Source organism: Musca domestica, unplaced genomic scaffold (genome assembly GCF_030504385.1).
Source record: "Musca domestica strain aabys unplaced genomic scaffold, Musca_domestica.polishedcontigs.V.1.1 44, whole genome shotgun sequence".
Lineage (NCBI taxonomy): Eukaryota > Metazoa > Arthropoda > Insecta > Diptera > Muscidae > Musca > Musca domestica.
Genome location: NW_026712334.1, coordinates 3,258,154 through 3,282,317, shown reverse-complemented (window position 1 = coordinate 3,282,317; position 24,164 = coordinate 3,258,154). Strand labels below are relative to the sequence as shown.

The 24,164-nt window shown below is 35.2% G+C and overlaps 1 protein-coding gene across 5 annotated transcripts in view; it reads right to left on the bottom strand.

Annotated features, from left to right (window-relative positions):
* LOC101895603 (tyrosine-protein phosphatase non-receptor type 9) overlaps nucleotides 1-24,164 on the bottom strand; it is a 211,309-nt gene that overhangs the window by 75,520 nt on the left and 111,625 nt on the right. For all 5 annotated transcript variants that reach the window (XM_059127360.1, XM_059127365.1, XM_059127361.1 and 2 more), the window contains exons 2-3: nucleotides 16,859-17,095; nucleotides 16,553-16,783 (exon numbers count right to left, since the gene is read on the bottom strand). In XM_059127360.1, coding sequence (XP_058983343.1) covers nucleotides 16,553-16,783; nucleotides 16,859-17,095 — 468 coding nt within the window. The remainder of the gene's footprint in view (nucleotides 1-16,552; nucleotides 16,784-16,858; nucleotides 17,096-24,164) is intronic.

The following is a 24,164-nucleotide window of genomic DNA, read 5'->3' as shown; positions in this document are numbered from 1 at the left end:
ACTCAAGCCCCCCGGCCATGGTGATCGTGTGGGCCGCCATAACAGCCGATGGTCGTTCTCCGCTCGTATTAATCGACCGTGGCATTAGAATAAATGCCCAATATTATCGCGAAAATATTCTGGAGGGTGTATTAAAGCCTTGGGGACGCAAACATTTTTGCCGCAGACCCTGGACATACCAACAGGACTCAGCATCAACACCGTCCGTTGAACTATTGCGTCTGGAGTATTTTGAAAAGCAAGATTGGCACTAAAAATACCAAAGTGTCGATCACCAAAACCAAGCGCTTCGCCGGGAATGGGCCAAAATATCGCAGATTAACATTCGGGCGGCGTGTGATGGTTTCATTGGCCGTTTGAAGACCATAATTCGTGCCAAAAGTGACCCATTCGAACAAATCTAAACTTATTCTAAAATTTGATGCTATATCCGACACTTTATTCACTCAATATTGATATAGTACCATTTAGTACTTTTCGTACAATTGTAGGACACCTTTCCAACACCCCCTCCATATCTTAACCGCAGACGCCAACAGAGACCTTAATATCAAATTTCAAGATTTTAGCTCTATTCCTTCACCCAATACCAAGTTTAGTGCTTTTTTGGAACTTTTCGTACAATTTTAGTACGAATCTGCAAAACCACCGCCAAATCTCAAACACAGCTACCATAAGAGTTATAAATTTCAAATTTGAGGATTTTATCTCTATCCCTTCACACAATACCAAATATGTTATCATTCAGTACTTTTCGTAGAATTGTAGTACACATTTTCAAAACCACCTCCACATATCCAGACTATACATATCGACCGTAATACCAAATTTCAGAAATATAGTTTTATTTAGTATTTTTCGTGTACTTGTAATGCACATTTCCAAATACAACTCTTTATCTCAAACCAACCACCAACGAGGACCCCAATACAAAATTTCAACTTCATCTGTTCACTCTAAATTAAGCCGTTACAAATTTAGCACCATTTAGTACAATGCGCACATTTAATATATATTTTCAAAACAACATTCTCACATCAAATCCATCTTTCCATCCTTGATACCCTTACCAAATTTCAAATTGATAGCTCCATCCGTTCACATAATATCAAGTTGTACCTTTTTAAAAGTTTAGTACCATTTTAGAACTTTTCATAATCTCAAAGTGCGAATTTCCAAAAATTCTTTGATATAACTATCCTGAACTCCATCAGTGATGTTAATTCTAAATTTCAATTTCTAGCTCATTAAGTTTTTCCAGTACAAAAAAATCTATATTTTTAGTGCATTTCAGTACTTTTCGTACCATTTTAGTACGAATTTCCAAAAACTCAACCTTACAGGCCGACCCACCAAGATTGGTGCACGTGCAAAATTTCAAGATTGTAGCTTCAGCTGTTTCGTCACTTCTCTTGTATATATAAAGATCGAAGATATCATACACAAAAAACGACAAGGCTAGTTGTGGATGAAAACGTTGTTTTCAGAACCCTTAAAATGTTATCACGTGCATAAGTTCACGTCTCCATATTATCAAGTTAATTGACTAAATTTTTATTAAAAAAAAAAATAAATTATTAAAAAACAAGTAAGCAAAGGCTACAGTCGAGCGTAGCCGACCGTTGAATACCCTACAACACTATAATAAACGATACAGTTTATATAGGCGAGATAATCGAAAGAATTCCACAAGATATTGTGACAAATAATAAAAGAAAATCATCAGGTTCCGTTCTCTAATTTTCGAATAATAGCAACTTAAACTAATTTGCTCATTTCACATTTTTTTGGTAGATGTTGCACGTAAATGGTCTTCCTAGATCTGGAACCAATATTTCCCAAAGACTTATAATCTCTCAGAAGTGGCAAAAGATTAACATTTATTATTGGTTTTTGACTGAAACGCATCTATATGAGATACAGACATTTGACTATATTCTTCAACGAAATCAGCCTTAACGTAAAAGTCAGAAGTGCGTCTTTCCTATATTTGCGAATTCTCCAAAAAGTCACTGGAATGGACATTTTCGTATTTTGTCTACAAAAGTTGGCAAACTCCTTCACACATTGAATATTTTTGGATGGTCATCCAAAACTGCTTGGCTTTTGCAATGTCCGGTAACCCCCATTCAAATGTGCGTGAGGATCGGGCGATAATTACGACCTCCTGACAATTTTGCAGTTTTTTGGTCCATTTCAACCCCTAAATATATGGCGATCATCTTCAAAAAGAGTAGGCTTCTATTCTGACTCTCATCTTATCCCCATGCGAAATTTCGTATGGATCGGGCCATAAATGCGATCTGTATATGATTTCTTGGTATCCTAACTACTTAGTTTTGTTAGCTGTAGAAATATTACCAAATGTTTCATTCAAAATGAAAAAATATGAGAAAATTTTACAAAATCAATATTTGCATCTTTAGAGAGATATTTTTATGCGATTTTTTTAGACGTTTTTTCTTTCCTGCCAAGAGGACATTCTGAATTAATGAGAACTGTCGAAATCAGTTCAGCCGTTCTCGACATATACGAGATCTTTCAAGCATATCTTCTTTGATAGATATATGTCTATATATTCGATTTGTTGGATCTTAACATCAATGTAAAGATCAGAAGTAACCTTGTCATGGCTTTGTGATTTCGCCGGGATTTAAAATATTCGCGGTTTAATGAAAAATTTTGAATTTTTTCAACACAAAATATATGGTCTATTTTACCCGCTAAATATTATCCGATGTTGGTAGGCTTCTTCCCCGCCCTAAACTCTAGTTACATGCGAAATTCCGCGTCGATTGGTGTATAATTGCGACCTGTATAGCTACTGCAAAATCCGACATTTTTTCAGTATTTGGTCCATTTCAACCCCTAAACATTTGGCGATCATCTCCAAAAGAAATAGGGTTCTATTCTGACCCCAGACCCACCTCCATTCTAAATTTCGTGAAGATCGGGCCATAATTGCGACCTGTAGAGTGATTACAAATTAACATGGACAGACGGACAGACGGACGGACGGACATACATAGCTAGATCGACTCAGCTCGGCAAGCTAGGAAGATCCATATATACTTACCAATATTTCGAGGTGTTACATAAAATCTGGCCCAATCAAACTTACAATACCCCCAACACATAGTGTTGTAGGGTATAAATATTAAGAATGCCACTCTCATAGAAACATAAATTAAACTCTTAAATTAAAACATCGATGTCGTGCTAAATATTCACACGACATCCAAAAGAAAAGCCTTAAAATTAGCTTTTAAGCACGTTTCATTCGGACCGCTTTGATTACGACAGACAGAAAAAAAAAACTCTTTACCCGACGTATGTATCTGATTTGATTATTGTGCTATCCATCATTTAAATATTGTATGACATATTGTGGGAGGGGGTAGAGGGGCTGGGTGGCAACTATAATGAAAAAAGTTGAAAACCAAATTATGGTCTGGAAACTAGCCAAAAACTCAGAAACACACACATAAAGCAACAATTAATAAAATTAACATTAAGCCAACCGGCCGACCGACCTACGGAGGAAACAACAGCTAACCGGCAAACGGCCATTAAAATAAAACAAATGTTTAACACAAAGTGCAAAAAAAAACGATGACTTTAATCGTCCATTGCTCTGTTTAATCTCTGCAAATTAGCGCTACAACAAAATATGTAAAAAAGTATGTAATTTTCTCTCAAATTCTAATTATGACACCTATACACTCAAAGAATAAAGCTGGATGAAAATAAAACAAGTAAAAAAACATTAAGTTCGGCCGGGCCAAACTTTTAATACCCTCCACCTTAGGGTAAAAAAAACATTAGAAGAAATGTGGCAAAAACCATTAAAATGCCGAATATCGGGAGGTACCGTTATAAGGGGGCTATACCAAAACGTGGACCTATAATTACAATGTTTCGGCACACGAACTAGGACCCATTATGACCCACAAATACCAATTTTTAGACAAATCCGTGGCAAAAATGTGGCAAAAATCATCAAATTACCGAATATCGGGAGGTACCGTTATATGGGGCTATACCAAATCATGGACCCATACATGCAATGTTTCGCCACCGGAGCTGGAAACCATTATGACCCACAAATACCAATTTTTAGACAAATCCGTGAAAAAAATGTGGCAAAAACCATTAAAATGCCGAATATCGGGAGGTACCGTTATAAGGGGGCTATACCAAAACGTGGACCTATAATTACAATGTTTCGGCACACGAACTAGGACCCATTATGACCCACAAATACCAATTTTTAGACAAATAAATGGAAAAATGTGGCAAAAACCATCAAAATACCGAATATGGGGAGGTACTGTTATATGGGGGCTATACCAAATCATGGACCCATACATGCAATGTTTTGCCACCGGAGCTGGAAACCATTATGACCCACAAATACCAATTTTTAGAGAAATCCGTGAAAAAAGGTTGCAAAAATCATCAAAATACCGAATATCGGGAGGTACTGTTATATGGGGGCTATACCAAATCATGAACCCATACATGCAATGTTTCGCCACCGGAGCTGGAAACCATTATGACCCACAAATACCAATTTTTAGACAAATCCGTGGCAAAAATGTGACAAAAAAACTAAAATACCGAATATCGGGAGGTACCTTTATATGGGGGCTATACCACAACGTGGACCTATACATGCAATGTTTTGTCACACGCTCAGGGACCAGTTATGACCTACAAATACCATTTTCCAGACAAATCCGTGAAAAAATGTGGCATAAATCATCAAAATACCGAATATCGGGAGGTACCATTATATGGGGCCTATCTCATTTTCAATACCAACCATCCTAGACACAATGCAAATAGCTCTGCTAAATATTGGCGCTCTACTTCAAATAATGTGGGCTGTATCGTGATTTCAACAGACAGACAGCCGGAAATCGTTAAATCGACTTACAATTTTATGCTGATTATGAATATATATACTTTATGGGGTCTAAGACGAATATTTAAGGATGTTACAAACGGAATGACAAAGTTAATATACCCTCCTTTCCAAGGTGGAGGGTATAAAAACGTAGGATATGTATGTTCAAAAGTCATATGGAAAATATATAACACCAAATCTCTGTAATAATACTACAAAAAATTATTAAATAAAAAATACGTAATATTTTCTTTTAAATATTTAAAAATTCACATTCATCTTAAAATATTCCTTAAAACTGAAGGCTTTTTTGGATCGATTCCCTTAGGGCTGGTTTACATATAATGTTAGAGTACCATATAAAACATTTTTTCGACATTTATGTTGAGCATTTTTATACCTCTAGCCATATGGCTAGAGAGGGTATACATATATAATTTAATACGGCCAAAGCGTGCTTCATCGAAATAACGGTTTTAGACCCTAGGTCTCTTTGGTCCAAATCCGTTTCAGGACATTTGGGGTCGATCTAGCGATGTCCGTCCGTCCGTCCGTCCGTCTAGCTGGTGCGCACGATAACTCTCGAAGAGAATATCCGATTTTGTCTCAACTTGGTACATCGTGGTGTTTTTATTAAAGTTGGATTGAGTTTGAAAATGGACAATATCGGTCCACTGCTTCTGGTACCTCAACCACAAAAGGCCGAAATGTTCAAAACAATATTTTACTGCACAGAAAGAGAAAGGATAATCCGATTTTGCTGCACCTATATAAATACTAATATCAGGTGTGAGAATGGACAATATAAGTCCACTCCATCGAATACCTCACCCACAAAGGGTCAACATTTTGAATAACCAAAACGATCTTAATATTTTTATCAACACAATATCTGTTATAAAGATGGTAGAGATCAAACCAATTCTTCTGGTACCTCCCTCAAATAGGGTTCAAGAAAAACAAAACGTTCAAAGAAAGCGAAATAATAAAAATGTTTGCTAATACAAGATCTTTTGTGGAGATTATATATATCGACGAACCCCTTCTGGTACATCACATACAAAGGGTCACAATTTCCAATACATATACAGAGTGAGATGAAACAAGTAAAAAAGCTGCAAGTTTGGCCGGGCCGAACTTTTAATACCCTCCACCATTTGGTACAAATTTGACAATTTGCAAAAAAAATAAAATCCGTTAAAAATTCTTTTTAAATCTTAAAAATACCGAATGCCTATACGACGACATGGACCTGCATAGGCAACTTTTGTCATAAGTTATTACAATATTTTAATGCGAAACTTGAAGAAAAATCTGTTTAAATGTAGCTAAAATCATCAAAACACCGAATATAGGGGGTACCGTTATATGGGGGCTATACGAAGACGTGGACCTGCACAGACAATTTTCTGGCATGGGTTGAAGTATCCATTACGAACTTCACATGGGAAATTTGAAATAATCCCGGTAAATAATGTCGCTAAAATCATCAAAATACCGAATATCGGGGGGTACGGTATATGGGGGCTATACGAAGACGTGGACCTATATGGCCCATTTTCTGTTTTATGCTGCAGCATCTATTACGAACTTCAAATGCCAAATTTGAAACGATTCCGGTAAATAATGTCGCTAAAATCATCAAAATACCGAATATCGGGAGGTACCGTTATATGGGGGCTATACGAAGACGTGGACCTACACAGATTATTTTCTTTCTTAGGCTGTAGTATCCATTACGAACTTCAAATGCCAAATTTTAAACAATTCCGGTGAATAATGTCGCTAAAATCAACAAAATACCGAATATCGGGAGGTACCGTTATATGGGGGCTATATGATAACTTAGACCTACATGGCCCATTTACGAACGTAACCTGCCTACTGGCAAAATATACATGTGTGCAAAATTTTAGCCTTCTATCTCAATTTGTTCGAAAGATAGCGTGATTACAGCAGACAGATAGACGGACAGACACACAGACAGACAGACGGACATGGCTAAATCGTCTTAGAATTTTACGCTGATCAAGAATATATATACTTTGTTGGGTCTGACATGAGTATTTCGAGAAGTTACAAACGGAATGACAAAATTAATATACCCTCCATAGTATGGTGGAGGGTATAAAAAGTGCAACCAACTTCAGACTGCTGTCAGTCACGAGTGGCTTAGACTCGTCCGACAGCTGTTAAAATTATTCCAGTGACAGAAAATAGGCTCAAAAGATTTAAAGAATTGCTTCGCTTGGCCGAAAGTGGTGAACTACCAAATTTGGTTTCTCCGATGAGAAAACATTCGTTGTCCAGCAGTTTGTAACAGCACAATGGCCACCAAAATCTCCGGATACCAATCTGGAGTATTTTGGAAAGCAAGGTTGGGCCTAAAAAATTCCAAAGTGTCGATCCCCTCAAGCAAGCGTTTCGCCCGGAATGGGCCAAAATAAGGCAGAGCAACATTCGGACAGCGTGTGAAGGTTTTATTGGCCGTTTGAAGGCCATAATTCGTGTCAAATGTGACCAATTCGAATAAAACTAAAGTTATTCTTAAATTTTATGTTATTTACGATTTTTTTTTTGCTTTCATTCAAAAAAATTAAAAAAAAAGTAAAAATTTTGGCATTTGACTTTGTGCAGTTTTTTTATCTCACCCTGTATTTAACTCAGTGAACATCGATTGTAAGGATACAGATTATTTTTAAAAGTTCCCACTTATTGAATTAATCTTTATTAACTGTAAATTTTTTAAATTATCATTACATTAATTTACAATTTACTTTCCATGTCATTATTTACAACTATTTACAATTATGTCATTATTGCATATACCTTACTTATTACACCATTGTAAATACATTTAAAACTTCATGTTCAATTTAGCTGCTCATTTAATCTTTGTGAACAGGAAAGAATCATCGTGTGACTAATGTTTTATTAAATAAAATGTCATAAACAAAAATAAAAAAATGAAAATAATTGGCTATTTAAACAATCAACAATCTTGTTTGTTTTGTATGTATGTGTGTGAGAGTTTTTTTCTAATAATTTGTTGAATAAAACAAATTAATATCATTAATTATAATGTTGATTCAGGGGACGAGAAGAGATTGATGATTCCACAATACCGCACACTGTCAAAAAAGTAAAAAAAAATATTCAAGTGGTGGGAAATCCACACACCTGATGAAGAATTCATCACTGTGTTCTATATGGACCTTAGGCTGATACCAATGCCTAGGCAATTATATATTTTTACATTATTTTAATTAATTAATTAATTTTAACAAAAAACTGAAAGTCGGAAAGGCTGAACTTAGAATCTTGCAAATTTGCCTGAGGGTCTTTTAATATTTTTTAAATATTTAAATCTTGGCACGGAGAGGTTCAATAAGCTGATATTTTTGAAAGTTCCTACTTTAAAGATGCAAAAAGTAGTAAAAGGTACAACATGGCACACCATCGCATCAAAAATCGTTATAAAAATATAAGGATTTTTTCAAGGACTTCCGTAGGAAAACAAGGAAGATTTTAAAAATAAATTCGCAAGGACTTGCTGACCGAAAAAATGTGGATTTCTAAAATATTTTTTCCTGGACTTCCTGCGAAAAATCTTGGATTTTAAAAACGATTTTTTCTATGACTTCTTTTGACAAGAATTGCTGTTTTTTTTTTCAAAGACTTCCTGACCAAAATTCTTGCATATTTAGAATGATTATTTCAACGATTTTGGGCAAAAATCCTGGATTTTTACAGAATTTTTCAACGCCTTGCTGACTAAAATGCTCGGATTTTCGTGGTTTCCTAATCAAAAATCTGGCAAAAAGAAATGGATTGTGAAAATTATTTTTTCAAGGATTTTCTGGTGAAAAATCTAAAATTTCTTTAAAGAGTTTTGCAATGACTTCCTAAGAAAAGAAAAACCTGATCTTCAAGAGACTATTCCTTGATAATAATTTTTGATTTATAAACGGATTTTTTAAGGATTTCCTGACCGAGAATCCTTGAGCTTTAAGAAGATTTTTAAGGACTTGCGGACCATAAATGTTGCACTTTTTAAAAGAATATTTAAAGGATATCCTGGTCAAAAATCGTGAATAATTAAAAGGTTTCTTTCAAGGACATCCTACACAAAAAAATTGCAGAAGCTTCCTTGCCAAATTTCTGCAAGAATTTCCTTTCCTAGCGTTTTTTTCAAGATTTTTTATGCAGGAACCATATTATTTAAAGGAGTTGCTAATCAATAATTGTGTTTTAAAATTAATTCACTCTCCAAAACCTTCCTGCCCAAGAAAAGCGACCAGAAAGTTTGGATTTTTAAAGGATTTTTCAAAGGCTGACCTGTGGATTTTCAAATGGAGTTTTAAGGACTGCACACGCAAACCTTTCAATAAGATTCTTTAAACATTTTAAAATATACTCCTATCAATTTTTAAAAAGTTTCCATTAAATTTTTAAATAGATTATTTTAAAGAATTTACTAAATAAAAAAATTTGCTTTTTTAAAGAACTTCTTCATAGAATAGTAATAAAAAGGATTGTTTTAGATTTTCGAAGAAACTTTTAAGGACTTCCTGTGCAAATTTAAGATTAGATTTTTAAAAGGATATCCATTATAGACTTCCTAACCTAATCTGACTTGTTTTAAAGAACTACTACAAAGAATAATTAAAAAGGATTTTTTCAAGGAATTCCTGAATAACAATAATCCTTTAATCGAGGTTTTTTTAAAGGTTTTCTTCCAAGGACTTTTAGATCAAAAATCGTTAATTTTTAAAGGATTTTTCAAGTTCTTCTTTTCCAAAAATTGTGGATTTTTTAAATCATTTTTTTAAAGATATCCCTTGTCCAAAAATTATGAATTTTTTAAAGGATTTTTTATTACTAGGATTTGCAAATTTAAGATTCCATTTTTAAAAGGATATCCTTCATAGACTTCTTAAACATTACTGTGAAAAATTATTTTATTATTATTATTATTATTAGAATTTTATCAATGACTTTCTGGACAAAAATTGTGAATATTTTAAAGGATCCTTTAATCGTGGATTTTTAAAAGACATTTTTCCAAGGAGCAATCATTAATTTTTAAAAGGATTACTTCAAGTTCTTTTTTCCATAGGTTGTGGATTTTTAAGAGCATTTTTTCCTTGTCCTTGTCATTCCTTGTCCAAAAATAAAGGATTTTTTCAAGTTCTTCTTTTCTAAAAATTGTGGATTTTTAAAAGCACTTTTTCCAGGACCTCCTTGATCAAAAATAACAATTTTTTTCAAATACCTCCTGTCTAAAAAATTAGTGCTTTTAAAGAATTTTTTTGGAATGATTACTTCGCCTAAATTCGTGGGTCTTAGAAAGAATTTTTTTTCAAGGGCTTCCTTACGATTTTTTTAGTAATCACATTTTTTTAAATTACGCTTTTACAAAAAATCGAAGTTTTGAACCCTTTTCGAATATTTTCAGATGACTTTTTCCACAAATTATGTTTTTTTAAGGATTAAGTTTCCATCCACACCTGTGTCAGTGTGAGCTCAAGATAACTCTTAAGGGTATTATCCGGTTTCGTGCAAATATTTCTATCAAACTTAAATCGGATTCGGATATGGGAAATATTGGCCAAACCTTTTGGTACCTTTCCCCCACAACAGGTGATAGCCAAATATTGCCAACCCTCACCTACTATTTTTTTAATGATCCAATTATGCCTTTGGATCCAAATCCGCACAAAACAGGAACTCGTTTCAAGTGCATCTGTTTTTCAATGTATGCGTGCACCTTTTCTGTTCGCCACACCCAATGATTTTGCATGTTTTTATGGGAAGCTGACGGTGCTTCCAAAATCAGTAGGTAATTTCCACACACATTCCGCAACATTTGTATAATTTTCCAAGTAATGTCGCATATAAAGTAATAAAGTGTGAATATTAAATGTATCTATTCAATTTTACATATTAAAAAATTATACAGGTATCTCATATAAAATGGCCTACTCCCTCCTTAGGAACTTTCCTATTCTGAATCAGAAAATATAATGCGCACATTGGTGTAGTATTAGCCATATGCGTTAGAAAATATTCTCAATCATTGCCCCGCATTCGTATTTATCACTAAGATTATGAAGAGCCCCCTCTCTCTCTCATTCTCTCTTCGGCATAAGTGCTCAATTTGAATAGTGTGTTTTGTTTGCACCTTTTTTTGCGTCTAATAAGAACGTTGTTTATTTCAAAATGAAAACTTTCAAAACAATCAACACGGCGCAATAAAATTAATCGTCTTGCGATTTCCGAGAAAGAAGACAATTCCACAAACATACATACGTACACATGTATGTATGTCTGTTGGTCGTGTCAATTTTATCTACGACGCAAGACAAATTGAAATTATGAATGAAAACAAGTTAATAATCAATGAATGCCTGGCTGGCTGGCTGGCTGACTGACGACGACGACAACAACAACAACAACAGACAAGTCATGACTGGTAGTAGTAGTTGGCGCAGTTGTAGTGGGTAGCACTGACATGTTCATGGAAATATGACACTTTGAGATATGGAACTGGAAAATTGAGAGAGATAAAAAAAGAAACAGAGAACCTATCTTAGTGGAAGTTTTCTAAGATGTAAAAAAACTTGGCAGGTGGGAGAACCCTACCAGCAGTTCGTTATTCGCATTTATAGTTTGTAAGCTGTGTAAATATGGCACGTGTTTGAATATTCAATAACTATTCCGTTCACTGCTCATTCAGACATTCATACAGTCAGTCAACTCCTCAATTGTTTGATTATTTTCCATGACGGTTAGATTGAACAAATGCTGTTCTCTCCTCCTTCCCATGTGTTTGGTATGCAACAAGTGTTGTAACATTTTTTTCTGTTAAATATTACCAAATAAACCCATTCGTTTGCCTCCTCTGAGAACTTGTGTTTAAATGGGAAACTATTTTCTTTGTTTGTTGTTTTTTGTTTACTTTTTTAATTTGTTAATTAGGGAACTGTTGTTGTCAGTGCTAAATCAAGCAATTTGACTAATTACTATTGAAAATGTAAATAATGAATAAAAACAAAAAAAAAAAAAAAAAATAAATAAATACAATACAACATAGTTATCTTCAAAGATTGGGTAGGTAATACAACCAATTACAAAATGAACAAATAATAATTACAAATTCACGTTAAGTTTGGCGGGGCCAAAATCAACTACAGTGAGAAAAAAAAAATAAATTACTATTCACAATTCTTAGGTAAAAGGAAAGTTTACTAATGGAAACTAGCTGGGTTCTTGACAATTCGTACCAAAAGGGCACGAAAAGTAATAAAATGTACTAAAAATGTAATATTTGTATTGGATAACGGAATGCTACTGATGGAGTGCAGAAAGGATGTACCAAAGGCATTTTGGAAATTCAAACTTTAAGGTTACGAAACGTTCTAATACGGTACTAAACTTCTAGAATTGTACTATTTGGCATTAGTTGAAGGGAAAGAGCTAAACTTTTGGTATGAGAATCAAGGTTGCAAAGTTAGTTTGATTGATATCAATGCACAGTGGTCGAGGTCGTATGGCAACAGCGGACAAAAATACTTTCAGTGCAGATATCAATATGATTCTTTGGTTATGGTACCTTGATGGAATAAAAATAAACAAGTAAAAAAACATTAAGTTCGGCCGGGCCAAACTTTTAATACCCTCCACCCTAGGGTAAAAGAACATTAGAAGAAATGCGGCAAAAAACATTAAAATGCCGAATATCGGGAGGTACCGTTATATAGGGGCTACACCAACACGTGCACCTATAATTACAATGTTTGGCCACACGAACTAGGACCCATTATGACCCACAAATACCAACTTTTACACAAATCCGTGAAAAAATGTGGCATAAATCATCAAAATACCGAATATCGGTAGGTACCGTTATATGGGGGCTATACCAAAACGTGGACCTATACATGCAATGTTTTGCCACACGCTCAGGGACCCGTCATGACCTACAAATACCAATTTTCAGATAAATCCGTGAAAATATGTGGCATAAATCATCAAAATACCGAATATCGGGAGGTACCGTTATATGGGGGCTATACCAAAACGTGGACCTATACATGCAATGTTTTGCCACACGCTCAGGGACCCGTCATGACCTACAAATACCAATTTTCAGATAAATCCGTGAAAAAAATCATCAAAATACCGAATATCGGGAGGTACCGTTATATGGGGACTATACCAGAACGTGGACCGATATATCTCATTTTCAATAGACAATACACACACTTGTGCCAAATTTCAAAGGTCTACGTCAAATAATGTGGGCTCTATCGTGATTTCAACAGACAGACAGACAGACGGACAGACAGACAGACGGACATCGCTAAATCGTCTTAGAATTTTATGCTGATTATGAATATATATACTTTATGGGGTCTACGACGAATATTTAGAGGTGTTACAAACGGAATGACAAAGTTAATATATATATAATATAATATATGAACATTTAAAACTTTACTGAAATCCATTTTTTTTTTTTTTTTCAAAATTAATTTGACAATAAATATCTGATTTTCATTTTTTGAATTTTGGCCAATGGCAGCGACCACGGTGCAATGGTTTTAGATAAGTGTACCAAGTGCGCGAAATGTACTAAATGGTACTAAATTTGGAACAGTTTGGCTTAGAGTGAGCGTTGGAATTTTGGGTCCCTGTTAATGGAAGGGTTGTGATAAAGAAGTGATTTTGGAAATGTGTACTACAAGTGTACGAAAATTACTAAATAGTACTATATTTCGCACAATTTGGAATTGGCTCAACCGTGGGTGCTTGAAATCTGAAATTTGGTATATGGGTCGATGTTCATGCGTAGCCTGGACATATGGAGGAGGTTTCGAAAATGTGTACTATAATTGCAGGAAATATACTGAATGGTACTATATTTGGTATTGGACGAAGGCATAGAGATAAAATACTGAAATTTGATAATTAGGTAGTATCTGTCTTGGAAATGCGTCTTATATTTGTACGAAAAGTATTAAATGGTATTAAATTTAAATTTGTTTGAATGGGTAGAGCTGGAACCCACAAATTTGATATTGAGGTGTTTGATGATATCTAAAATTGAGGAGGTGGTTTTGGATATATGAACTTAGTGTGCGAACTGTACTAACGGTACTAAATTTGCAACAGTCTGGTTTCGACTGATGCAGCTGGAATTATGAAATTTTGTATTGGGTTCCCTGTTGAAGTCAGGTTTGTCATAAAAAGGTGGTATTGGAAATATGGTCTGCAATTGCAGGAAAGTACTAAATAACACTATATCTAGTACAATTTGGAATTGGGTGAACAGATAGTGCTTGCAATGTAAAATTTGGTGTTAGGGTAGCTGGTCATGTGTAGCCTGGTTATATGGAGTTTGTTTTGGAAAAATGTACCATAATTGTACGGAAAGTATTGAATTGTACTATATTTTGGTATTGGGTAAAGAGATAGAGATACAATTCTGAATTATTATGTAGATGTCACTGTTGATGTCTGTGGCTAAGATATGGAGGTGGTGTTGGAAATGTGTACTAAAAGTGCTCGAAAAATACTAAGTGGTACTAAATTGTGAATTGGATTAAGGCATTGAGCTGGAATCCTGAAATTTGATATTGGTATGTGGGATAAAGCAATGCGGGTGGTTTTGGAAATGAGTACTATATTTGTGCTAAATTTAACTAAATTTGGTATTGGGTGAACAGATAGCGTTTGAAATCTGAAATCTTGGTATTGGGGTCGCTGTTCATGTGTAGCCTGGTCATATGGAGGTGGTTTCGGAAATGTATATTATAAATGTTCGCAAAGTACTGAATTTGGTATTGGTTAAAGGGATAGAGATAAAATTCTAAAAATTGATATCTAGATAAATAATGGGTTTGAAATTGGACGGTGATTTGGAAATGCCTCCTATAATTATACGAAAAGTACAAAATGGTACTAAATTTGGTATTGGGTGAAGGTATAGTTATTGGCTGATAATAATGTCTTTGATGATATTTAAAATTGGGATTTGACGGTGATTTGAAAATGTGTACTATAATTGTACTAAAAGTAATAAATAATATAAACTTTAGTATTGGGTAAAGGAATAGAGGTGAAGTCCTAAAATTTGATACAAATATCACTATTGATGTCTGTGGTTACGATATGGAGGGGTTTTCGGAATGTGTGTTATTATGGTATTGTGTGAAGGGATGAAACCATGAAATTTTATATTACGATAACTGCTTGAGACCAGGATTGAGATATGAAATGGATATTAAGATAATACGAAAAGAAAAAAATGTTACTAAATTTGGTATTGGGTGAATGTATAGAGCCGGAATTTTCATTTTTGATATCGATTTGATGATCACAGTTGGTTTCTAGGGTTTACGTATGGAAACGTTGAAACAGATTTGAACAGAAAAATTGGATGTGGGCCCGTGAGTGTGCAGTGGTCTAACTTATATCATTCTCGGTAAACTTGAAGACTTTTTGGTGTAAAGGGTAAAGATTTTCTTATTATTCTTTCGGAAAAAAGAAAATACTTCAGTATGAAGTTTGAATTAAAAAATGTTGTTATACTTAACAAATTGTGCATTTTGAATACTAAAAATAAAAAGTGCTTCAATTAAGCACACAAAAAAATTTGTAATAAGTTGATCAGTTTTTTTTGGTCTTTGGTCTCATTAAAGTAATTTTAACCTTCGGTTTAGGTAGGTTTTGTTTTTCATCAAAATATTCTCAGTTCTGTACAGCAAAAAATTGGCCGCTGTTCTGGGGACATATTTTCTACAAACAAATCCTCAGTGTTCTAAGGGAATTTTTCTTTCGAAAAAGCCTTTTTATACCCTCCACCATACTATGGAGGGTATATTAATTTTGTCATTCCGTTTGTAACTCCTCGAAATATTCATGTCAGACCCAACAAAGTAAATATATTTTTGATCAGCGTAAAATTCTAAGACGATTTAGCCATGTCCGTCTGTGTGTCTGTCTGTCTGTCTGTTGTAATCACGCGATCTTTCAAACAAATTGAGATAGAATGCTAAAATTTTGCACACATATATTTAAAATTACCCTTTATAGTTCTAAACCCTGTTCTATCTTGGAAACAGATTAGAATTCAGTTTTCCTATCTGTTTAAAAGCTATAGCTGAAAAATAAACAAACACCGAATAAATTAATGTCCAAAAATTGCCCCCAGTGTCTCAAATACTGTCATACTTTGCGTTAGGCAAATTTGATCCATAATTAAGGATTCGAAAACATTTTCTTAAATGTAAATAGCCCTATTACTGAAATGAGGTTTGAGTCAAGACAAAAAAGCATAAAGTTACCTGTAGTTACATCAAACAGTTTAGGAACTGAGATCAAATTCAAACGCTCTTGGCAATTTTTACCCATGAATATCAGGTTAATGCTTAACAAGCATTTTTCAATTTTTTACACGACTTATCATTCTGAACTTCATTTAAAATTTGTCATATCTTACATTGGAAATCAATTGAACCCCCAGATCCACAAAGAACCTTTCAATTGAACTTTATGCTACATACATTCACTTTTCCCCAAACAGAATAAAATATACGAAGAAGAAAAAACACAAAATAACCCATCTCTTTCACTTACCTTGAGTAATGTCAGAATTTTCTGTGATAAATCATAATCGAAATTTGAATACTTTGAACCGCTCATGTCGTAGATGAAGACGAGACCAGCCTTTTGTGTTTCTGTGTCCTGGAGAGCACAATCCAGTTGATAGACAATGCCCTGCAGGGTCGTCGTATGCGTTACCGACAGGGGGCTGTGTCTGTTGGCGGTGAAGAGGGCGATGGCAGCACCACTGGAGTCACGGGCAGGCTAAACAGCAAAACAAAACAACAAAAGGGAAAATATTAAAATATAAATGCATGTGTGTGCGTGTGTAGCTCTTACCAGTATTGTGAATTTGCCCGTTTGCAATTCTGAACGCAACGGTTCAATATCCGGATCAATGTTATAGAGACCCTCCTTGAGACGTATCTGCTCGTGCTGTTCATAGAGTGAGACAGCACGTGGGACATCAAATTTGCGTGCATACAGGAACTTGACAGCCGTTGTCTGTGATATATTACGTCTGGGCGTGCACGTTGAACCAATCTGATTACATAGATCGATAAATTGCTTTACAGCCTGTCAAAGTCAAAGGAGAAGAAGAACCAGAAGAGAGATTAATAACAATGGGAAAAAAGGAATTATTAAAAAAGGTAAATAAACTAAATGTAGGCAAAAAATATCATGGAGATGTGATAATGAACAAAAATGTTGAAATGAAAATGTTTTGAGCATTTGTTAGAGATGTCACTATAAAAGTCATAAATACAGATATTTGTAGCTACAGGGTGAGATGAAAAAACTGCAACCAATTTCAGACTGCTGTCCTTTCAAAGCCACTCGTCCGACAGCTGTAAAAATTATTCCAGTGACAGCTCATTATGTTTTTTACAAGCATACAAAAGTATTTTGTTAAGAATTTTCCAGAAAAAAAGTTATTCGTGAGCGTGATTTCTTTATATTTGGCTGGAAAACCCCAAGTGGCTATCGTTGGAGCACTCCGGCATTTAAATGTGAATAAATCGTTTGTGTCTCGTACCATCGCTCATTACCATGATACTGGTAGCGTAGCCCGACGTCAAGGAAGCGGACGGAAGAAAACAGCAACATCAGCAGAAATGGTTCGAAAAGTAAAAAAGCTGCTTGATCCGAAACCCGCGTCACTGTGGCCGAAAATGGCTTGTGAGCTGAACATATCGCAATATTCCATTCGGCAAATACTGAAAAATGAGCTCGGGGTAAAGCCATTGAAATTCCAAAAAGTGCAAGAACTTACACTGCAACAGAAAGAAAATAGACTCAAAAGAGCTAAAAAGTTGCTTGGCTTGACCGAAAGTGGTGAACTGCCGAATTTGGTTTTCTCCGATGGAGAAAACATTCGTTGTCCAGCAGTTTGTTAACAAACAAAATTATCGTGTTAACTTGCCACAGTGGTCAGCTGAAAATGTGCACCTCCGGTTGGCCACCAGAACTCAAGCGCCAACCATGGTGATGGTGTGGGCCGCCATAACAGCCAGTGGTCGCTCTTCGCTCGTATTAATCGACCATGGCATCAGAATAAATGACGAATATTATAGGGAAAATATTCTGGAGGGTATGTTAAAGCCTTGGGCACGCAAACATTTTGGCCGCAGACCTTGGACATTCAAACAGGACTCAGCACCACTAGCACGCGCCACCCACGAATGGTTACAAAATGACGTTCCTCGCTTCCTTTCCAGCCACTAAAATCTCCGGATACCAATCCGTTGGACTATTGTATCTGGAGTATTTTGGAAAGCAAGGTTGGCACTAAAAAATACCAAAGTGTCGATCACCTCAAGCAAGCGCTTCGCCGGGAATGGGCCAAAATACCGCAGAGCAACATTCGGGCAGCGTGTGACGGTTTCATTGGCCGTTTGGAGGCCATAATTCGTGCCAAAGGTGACCATTTCGAACAAATCTAAACTTATTCTAAAATTTGATGCCATTTCCGACAGTTTTTTGTTTTCATTTAATAAAATTAAAAAAAAATGTAAAAATTATGGCGTTTGAATTTGTTGCAGTGTTTTATCTCACACTGTACAGATATGTGTATCTATAAACCAGTAAAGAAAGTCTTAAAGTCGGACGGGGCCGACTTTATGATACCCTACAACACTTTGCTAATTTAGTAGAGCTGCGCATAACAATTAAAAGTTTTTATGGGAGAATTCAATCATACACGCTATGATTATAATTATAATTTAAAGTTCAAAGAACTAAATATGCCGAAGCATTTGTATCTTTTAAATTCGGACTTATATTGCCCATTTTGTGCACAATTAATTTGAAATCGGATAAAAATATATATGGGAACTATATCCAAATCTGAACCGATCTCGATCAAATTTAGCAAAGATATTTCTGAGCTGTATTTGATATATTTCCCTGAATATCGTTGTTACGGAGTGCATATTACGGCTGTGGGTAACACATATGACAAATCGGATGAACAGTATATATGGGAGCTATAGCTATATCTGAACCGATTTTCACCAAATTTGACATACTAGCTTCTAGACTCAATTCGGTCGTAAGAGTCAAATTTCATCCAATTCGGGCAAATATTAGACGTTTGGTGCACAATCAAAGGTAAATCGGACGAAGTTATATATGGGAGCTATATCCAAATCTGAACCGATCTCGATAAAATTTAGCAAATGTATTTCTGAGCTGTATTTGATAAATTTCCCCAAATATTGTTGTTACAGAGTGCATATTACGGCTGCGAAGGACCAAAATAACAAATCGGATGAACATTATATATGGGAGCTATAGCTATATCTGAACCGATTTCGATCAAATTTGGCATACTTATTTTGATGTCCAATCTGATCGTACGTTCAAAATTCCATACTATTCGGACTGAAATTACACGTTTGGTGCACAATGAAAGGCAAATCGGACAAAGATATATATGGGAGCTATATCTAAATTTTGACCGATTATCTCCAATTTCAATAGGTTCGTCCTTGGGCCAAACAAATGATTTGCGCAAAATTTCATCTGGATAGGACGGAGAGACGAACGGACGGACATGCATAAATCGACTCAGAATGTGATTCTATGCAGATCATCAAAAGGAACTATGGGTCTATCTCGTTTCCTTTTGCCTGTTACAAACAAATGCACAAAGACATAATACCCTGACCACCTTGTGGTGTAGGGTATAAAAATATGAGGCATAATACCACAAAAAATCCTATATGGACTGAGGTGAGTTTTTCTATAGAAACAAAAGGCGATTTTTTGACCTGAGGTGATTTTTTGTCTTTAAAAAAATTCTCTATTGAACTGAGGTAAGTTTTTTCTATAGACAAAAATTTACAGTGTGCTGTGATTTTTTTTTTATAGAAAAAATACTCTCAATGAGCTGAGGTGAGTTTTTTCTATACCCTCAATGAGCTGAGGTGAGTTTTTCAAACAAAAATGCAAATAGAACAAAATACACTCAATGAGCTGAGTTAAGTTTTTTCTACAGAAAAAAAAATCCTCAATGATTTTTTTTCTATAGAAAAAAATACCCTTAGTAAGCTCACTGAAATTCCATTCTATAGAAATGTTTTCTTATTTCACTGAAAAATGGATTTCTTTCCTCCCAGAAAAAAAAAATTCACCAAAAATGTCACAGCCACCTATTCTCCCCATTTTCCTAAAACTATCATTTAAAATCGGTGGGCAATAAAAATAATTGCATTTTCCAAGAAATTGCAATAAAAATTCACTGTCGTTTGTCTGCAACGGAAGTCAATCACATATCTTTATGAGGTACCACCATCAACCTTGCAACAGGTCTATTGCACTTGGCCAACGAGCCATGTGTTGTCTGGCCAATAATGAAGAATTACAAATCAATTGCTGGAATTTCAAACAAAACAACAACAAAAACAAACAAATAAATAGCCAATGGCAATTAAAGAAAACAAAATCAATTAACCGAGCAGCTAGGGACTACAACACGTCACGGCAAGAGTTCTCATCCGGCGCTACAGAAGAGAGCTTCATCATTAACATGGAGCCCTCCGAAGGAGAGGAGGATATGTTGTATTATGAGAACACTTCCGGTCTTAATGAATAAATAATTAACATGGTTCTCACTCACTCACTCAGACATTCTCTCTTCCATTTGTTAAATAATGTATAATTGATGATTATTGGAGAAAAGAAAAAAATCAATACTTGAATGTAATTGACGTTATAAAATCCATATAAATGGAAGGGAGGAGTAGAATGGGAGGGCAGAGGATAGGTTGCATTGCCACTGGCCGTGATTGAAATAGGATGAAAACATGACAAACATCATAATTTCCTGCATTGCCGTGGAATGATTGACCGACCAATTGTAAATAGTGTAGCCAGGCGCCTTCCAACATTTCCTGTTGCCATGTAAGAGGTTTCCGTTTACATGGCCGGTCACCGACAATCCTTTGACAAGAGCGTTGTTTATCGGAGAACACACTTCAATTGAATTATTTATTGGAACTACACATGACAACCATCATCAGGCGTTCGCAACATTCATGCTAGATAGTCAGTAGTCATCCATCCGTCCATCAATTCAATCATTCACCTGGACGACTTGCATTCATCCAGCCATTTACCTCTGGCTGGCCTAGGGATTTTGTCGGATAATCAAACAAATGCATGCGATACAACAACAACATCCTAGTTGGAAGCACCACTGCTACTCACATCCAGGTTTCAAAAGAGAATGTGAATTACATTTCCACTTGAAATTAAAAGCTACATGTGGAGGAGTTGGAATGAAGAGTCTGTCTGGTTCCGATTCGATTGAATCGGAAGGATTATGTGCGTGTGTGTGGCCTTTCACGTTCAATTTATTTTGTAATTGGAATTTTGACACCAGACTATTGAAGAAATTTAAATTTTATTTATTGGGATTATGAGGATTGACTAATTAGGAAAATGTCAGCAGAAAGTATAACATTTTTTCCCAAATTTAATTCGATTCTTTCATATTAAGATTAATAGAAACTGAGGAATTTTTTTCTTTAGAAAAAAGTGTCCCCATCTCACTGAGGAATTTTTTTTATAGAAATGCGTTTCCTTCGTTCACTTATGGAAAATTTTCTATAGAAAAGTGTGTCAATAAACCTCTATTCCAAGGCTAGGCAAAGAGTATCCCTTGGGATATCTGTGTGTTCACCAACACAATTGTAAAAATAAATTGTTTTGAATTTTCTGTCAAATTGGTTTTGGGAGAATATTTAGTTTTATTCGAGCAGTCGATGAGGAGGGTGCTGTCGGACATTTTAATGAATACACCGTAAGAAATATTGGAGCACATAAATATATCTTACTAAATATTTTAAACAAATATTTGCAAAATTTTAAAAATTACGACTGTTAAGATTTATTTTTTTGATTAATTTCTGTTTGGCAGGATTTGTATAGGGATTCACATTTTAGGAGTAGGAGTTCATTTCATATTGACCGAAAAATTAATTTTCCTTCTAAATTAGTAGACATTTTAATATACCCCGATTTCTATGAAATGTCATGTACAGTCTTAGTCAATTTTAGGAAAAATAGCAAGATGCGATGTTTATCATTCTGTTTGTAATTCACAGAAATAATCTTTTAGGACCCAACACGGGATATGAGTTTTTGATCAGAGTAAAATTCTACGACTATTTGCGTATGTCTGTATATCAGCCTGTAGTAATCGGTATTACTTTTTAAAGGGTCAATTTGGATGGTTAGCATGTTATGTCCGAAATTATTAAACAATTATCTAAAATTTCTGAAAATATCAACTTATATATTTTTGGAGGACATTTATATCATATCATTTTTTTTTAAATAATTGTGTAAATATAACTCCAAATTTCTGCCAAGGAATTCCCATTACAAATTGACGTTAAAAACAAAGCAAATTTAAACAACAAATTATAAAAATTGGAGAGAACATTTATAACTGAAAACTTACGGATAATAAATTATTTCTCACTGTGTAAAGAGAGGCAAAAAACACTTGCAATATTTTGTTATTTCAAAACACATACAATCACAAAAAAAAATTGAAGCTCTCTGCCTAGCCCTGCTCTATTCACATTTAAGTTTATTGCGTTACCAAAAAAGATAATTGAAAAATGATCATTTTTTTTTTCACAAAAAAGTCTTCAACATCTTTCATTTTGAAATTTATCGAAGAGCATATTAATTTAACCCTTGTACAAGGTATTCCAACCCAATTTTTCAGGCCAAAAATAATTTCAACGTCTTCTCATAGCATAAATTGATCGCAACCACATCTAAATCCTAGAAACCAACAGTGACTTCAATATCAAATATCGGGATTCAAACTCAATCCGTTTACTCAACGGTAAGTACCATTACCATTTAGTACTTTTCTAAAAATCATAGCACGCATTCCCAAATCCACTCCCTTCTCTCAATATCACATTTTAGAATTTCAGATCTATCTTAAGACCCAATCCCAATTTTATTGCCATGCTTTTCAAACATTTATACTACGCGTATAGAAAACCACCTACTTCTCTCCATTTTAGAAACCAACCATACCATACAAATTTCAGAATCCCATCTCTATCCCAAAACCAAACGGCACATTTGGTGGTATTTTACACTTTTCGTATATTAAGAGTACGCACTTCCTCAAATACAGGGTGAGATGAGAAAACTGCAACCAACTTCAGACTGCTGTCATTTCCAAGCCACTCGTCCGACAGCGGTTAAAATTATTCCAGTGAGCGCATGCTTTGTTTACAAGCGTGCAAAAGCATTTTGGTGAGAATTTTAAAGAAAAAAAGTTATTCGTGATGGAATTCAAGCGTGATAGTGTGATTTCTGTATATTTGGCTGGAAAACCACAAGTGACTATCGTTAGAGCACTCCAGCATTTAAATGTAAATAAATCTTTTGTGTCTCGTACCATCGCTCGTTACAGTGATACTGGTAGCGTAGCCCGACATCTTAGGAAGTGGACGGAAGAAAATAGCAACATCAGCAGAAATGGTTCGAAAAGTAAAGAAGCCACTTGATCGAAACCCGCGTCACAGTGGCCGAAAAATGGCTCGTGATCTAAACATATCGCAATATTCCATTCGGCAAATATTGCAAAATGAGATCGGGGTAAAGCCATCGAAATTCCAAAAAGTGCAAGAACTTACACTGCAACAGAAAGAAAATAGAATCATAATAGCTAAAGAGATGCTTCGCTTGGCCAAAAGTGGTGAACTGCCGAAGTTGGTTTTCTCCGATGAGAAAACATTCGTTGTCCAGCAGTTGTTGGTCACCAGAACTCAAGCGCCTGCCATGGTGATGGTGTGGGCAGCCATAACAGTCGATTGTCGACCGTGGCGTCAGAATAAATGCCGAATATTATCGCGAAAATATTCTAGAGGATGTATTAAAGCCTTGGGCACTCAAACATATTGTCCGCAGACCTTGGACATTCCAACTGGACTCAGCACCATTGCACTCAGCACGCGCCACCCAAGAATGGTCACAAAATCAGGTTCCTCACTTCATTTCCAGCACACAATGGCCACCAAAATCTCCGGATACCAATCCGTTGGTCTATTGTGTCTGGAGTATTTTGGAAAGCAAGGTTGGCACTAAAAAATACCTAAGTGTCGATCAC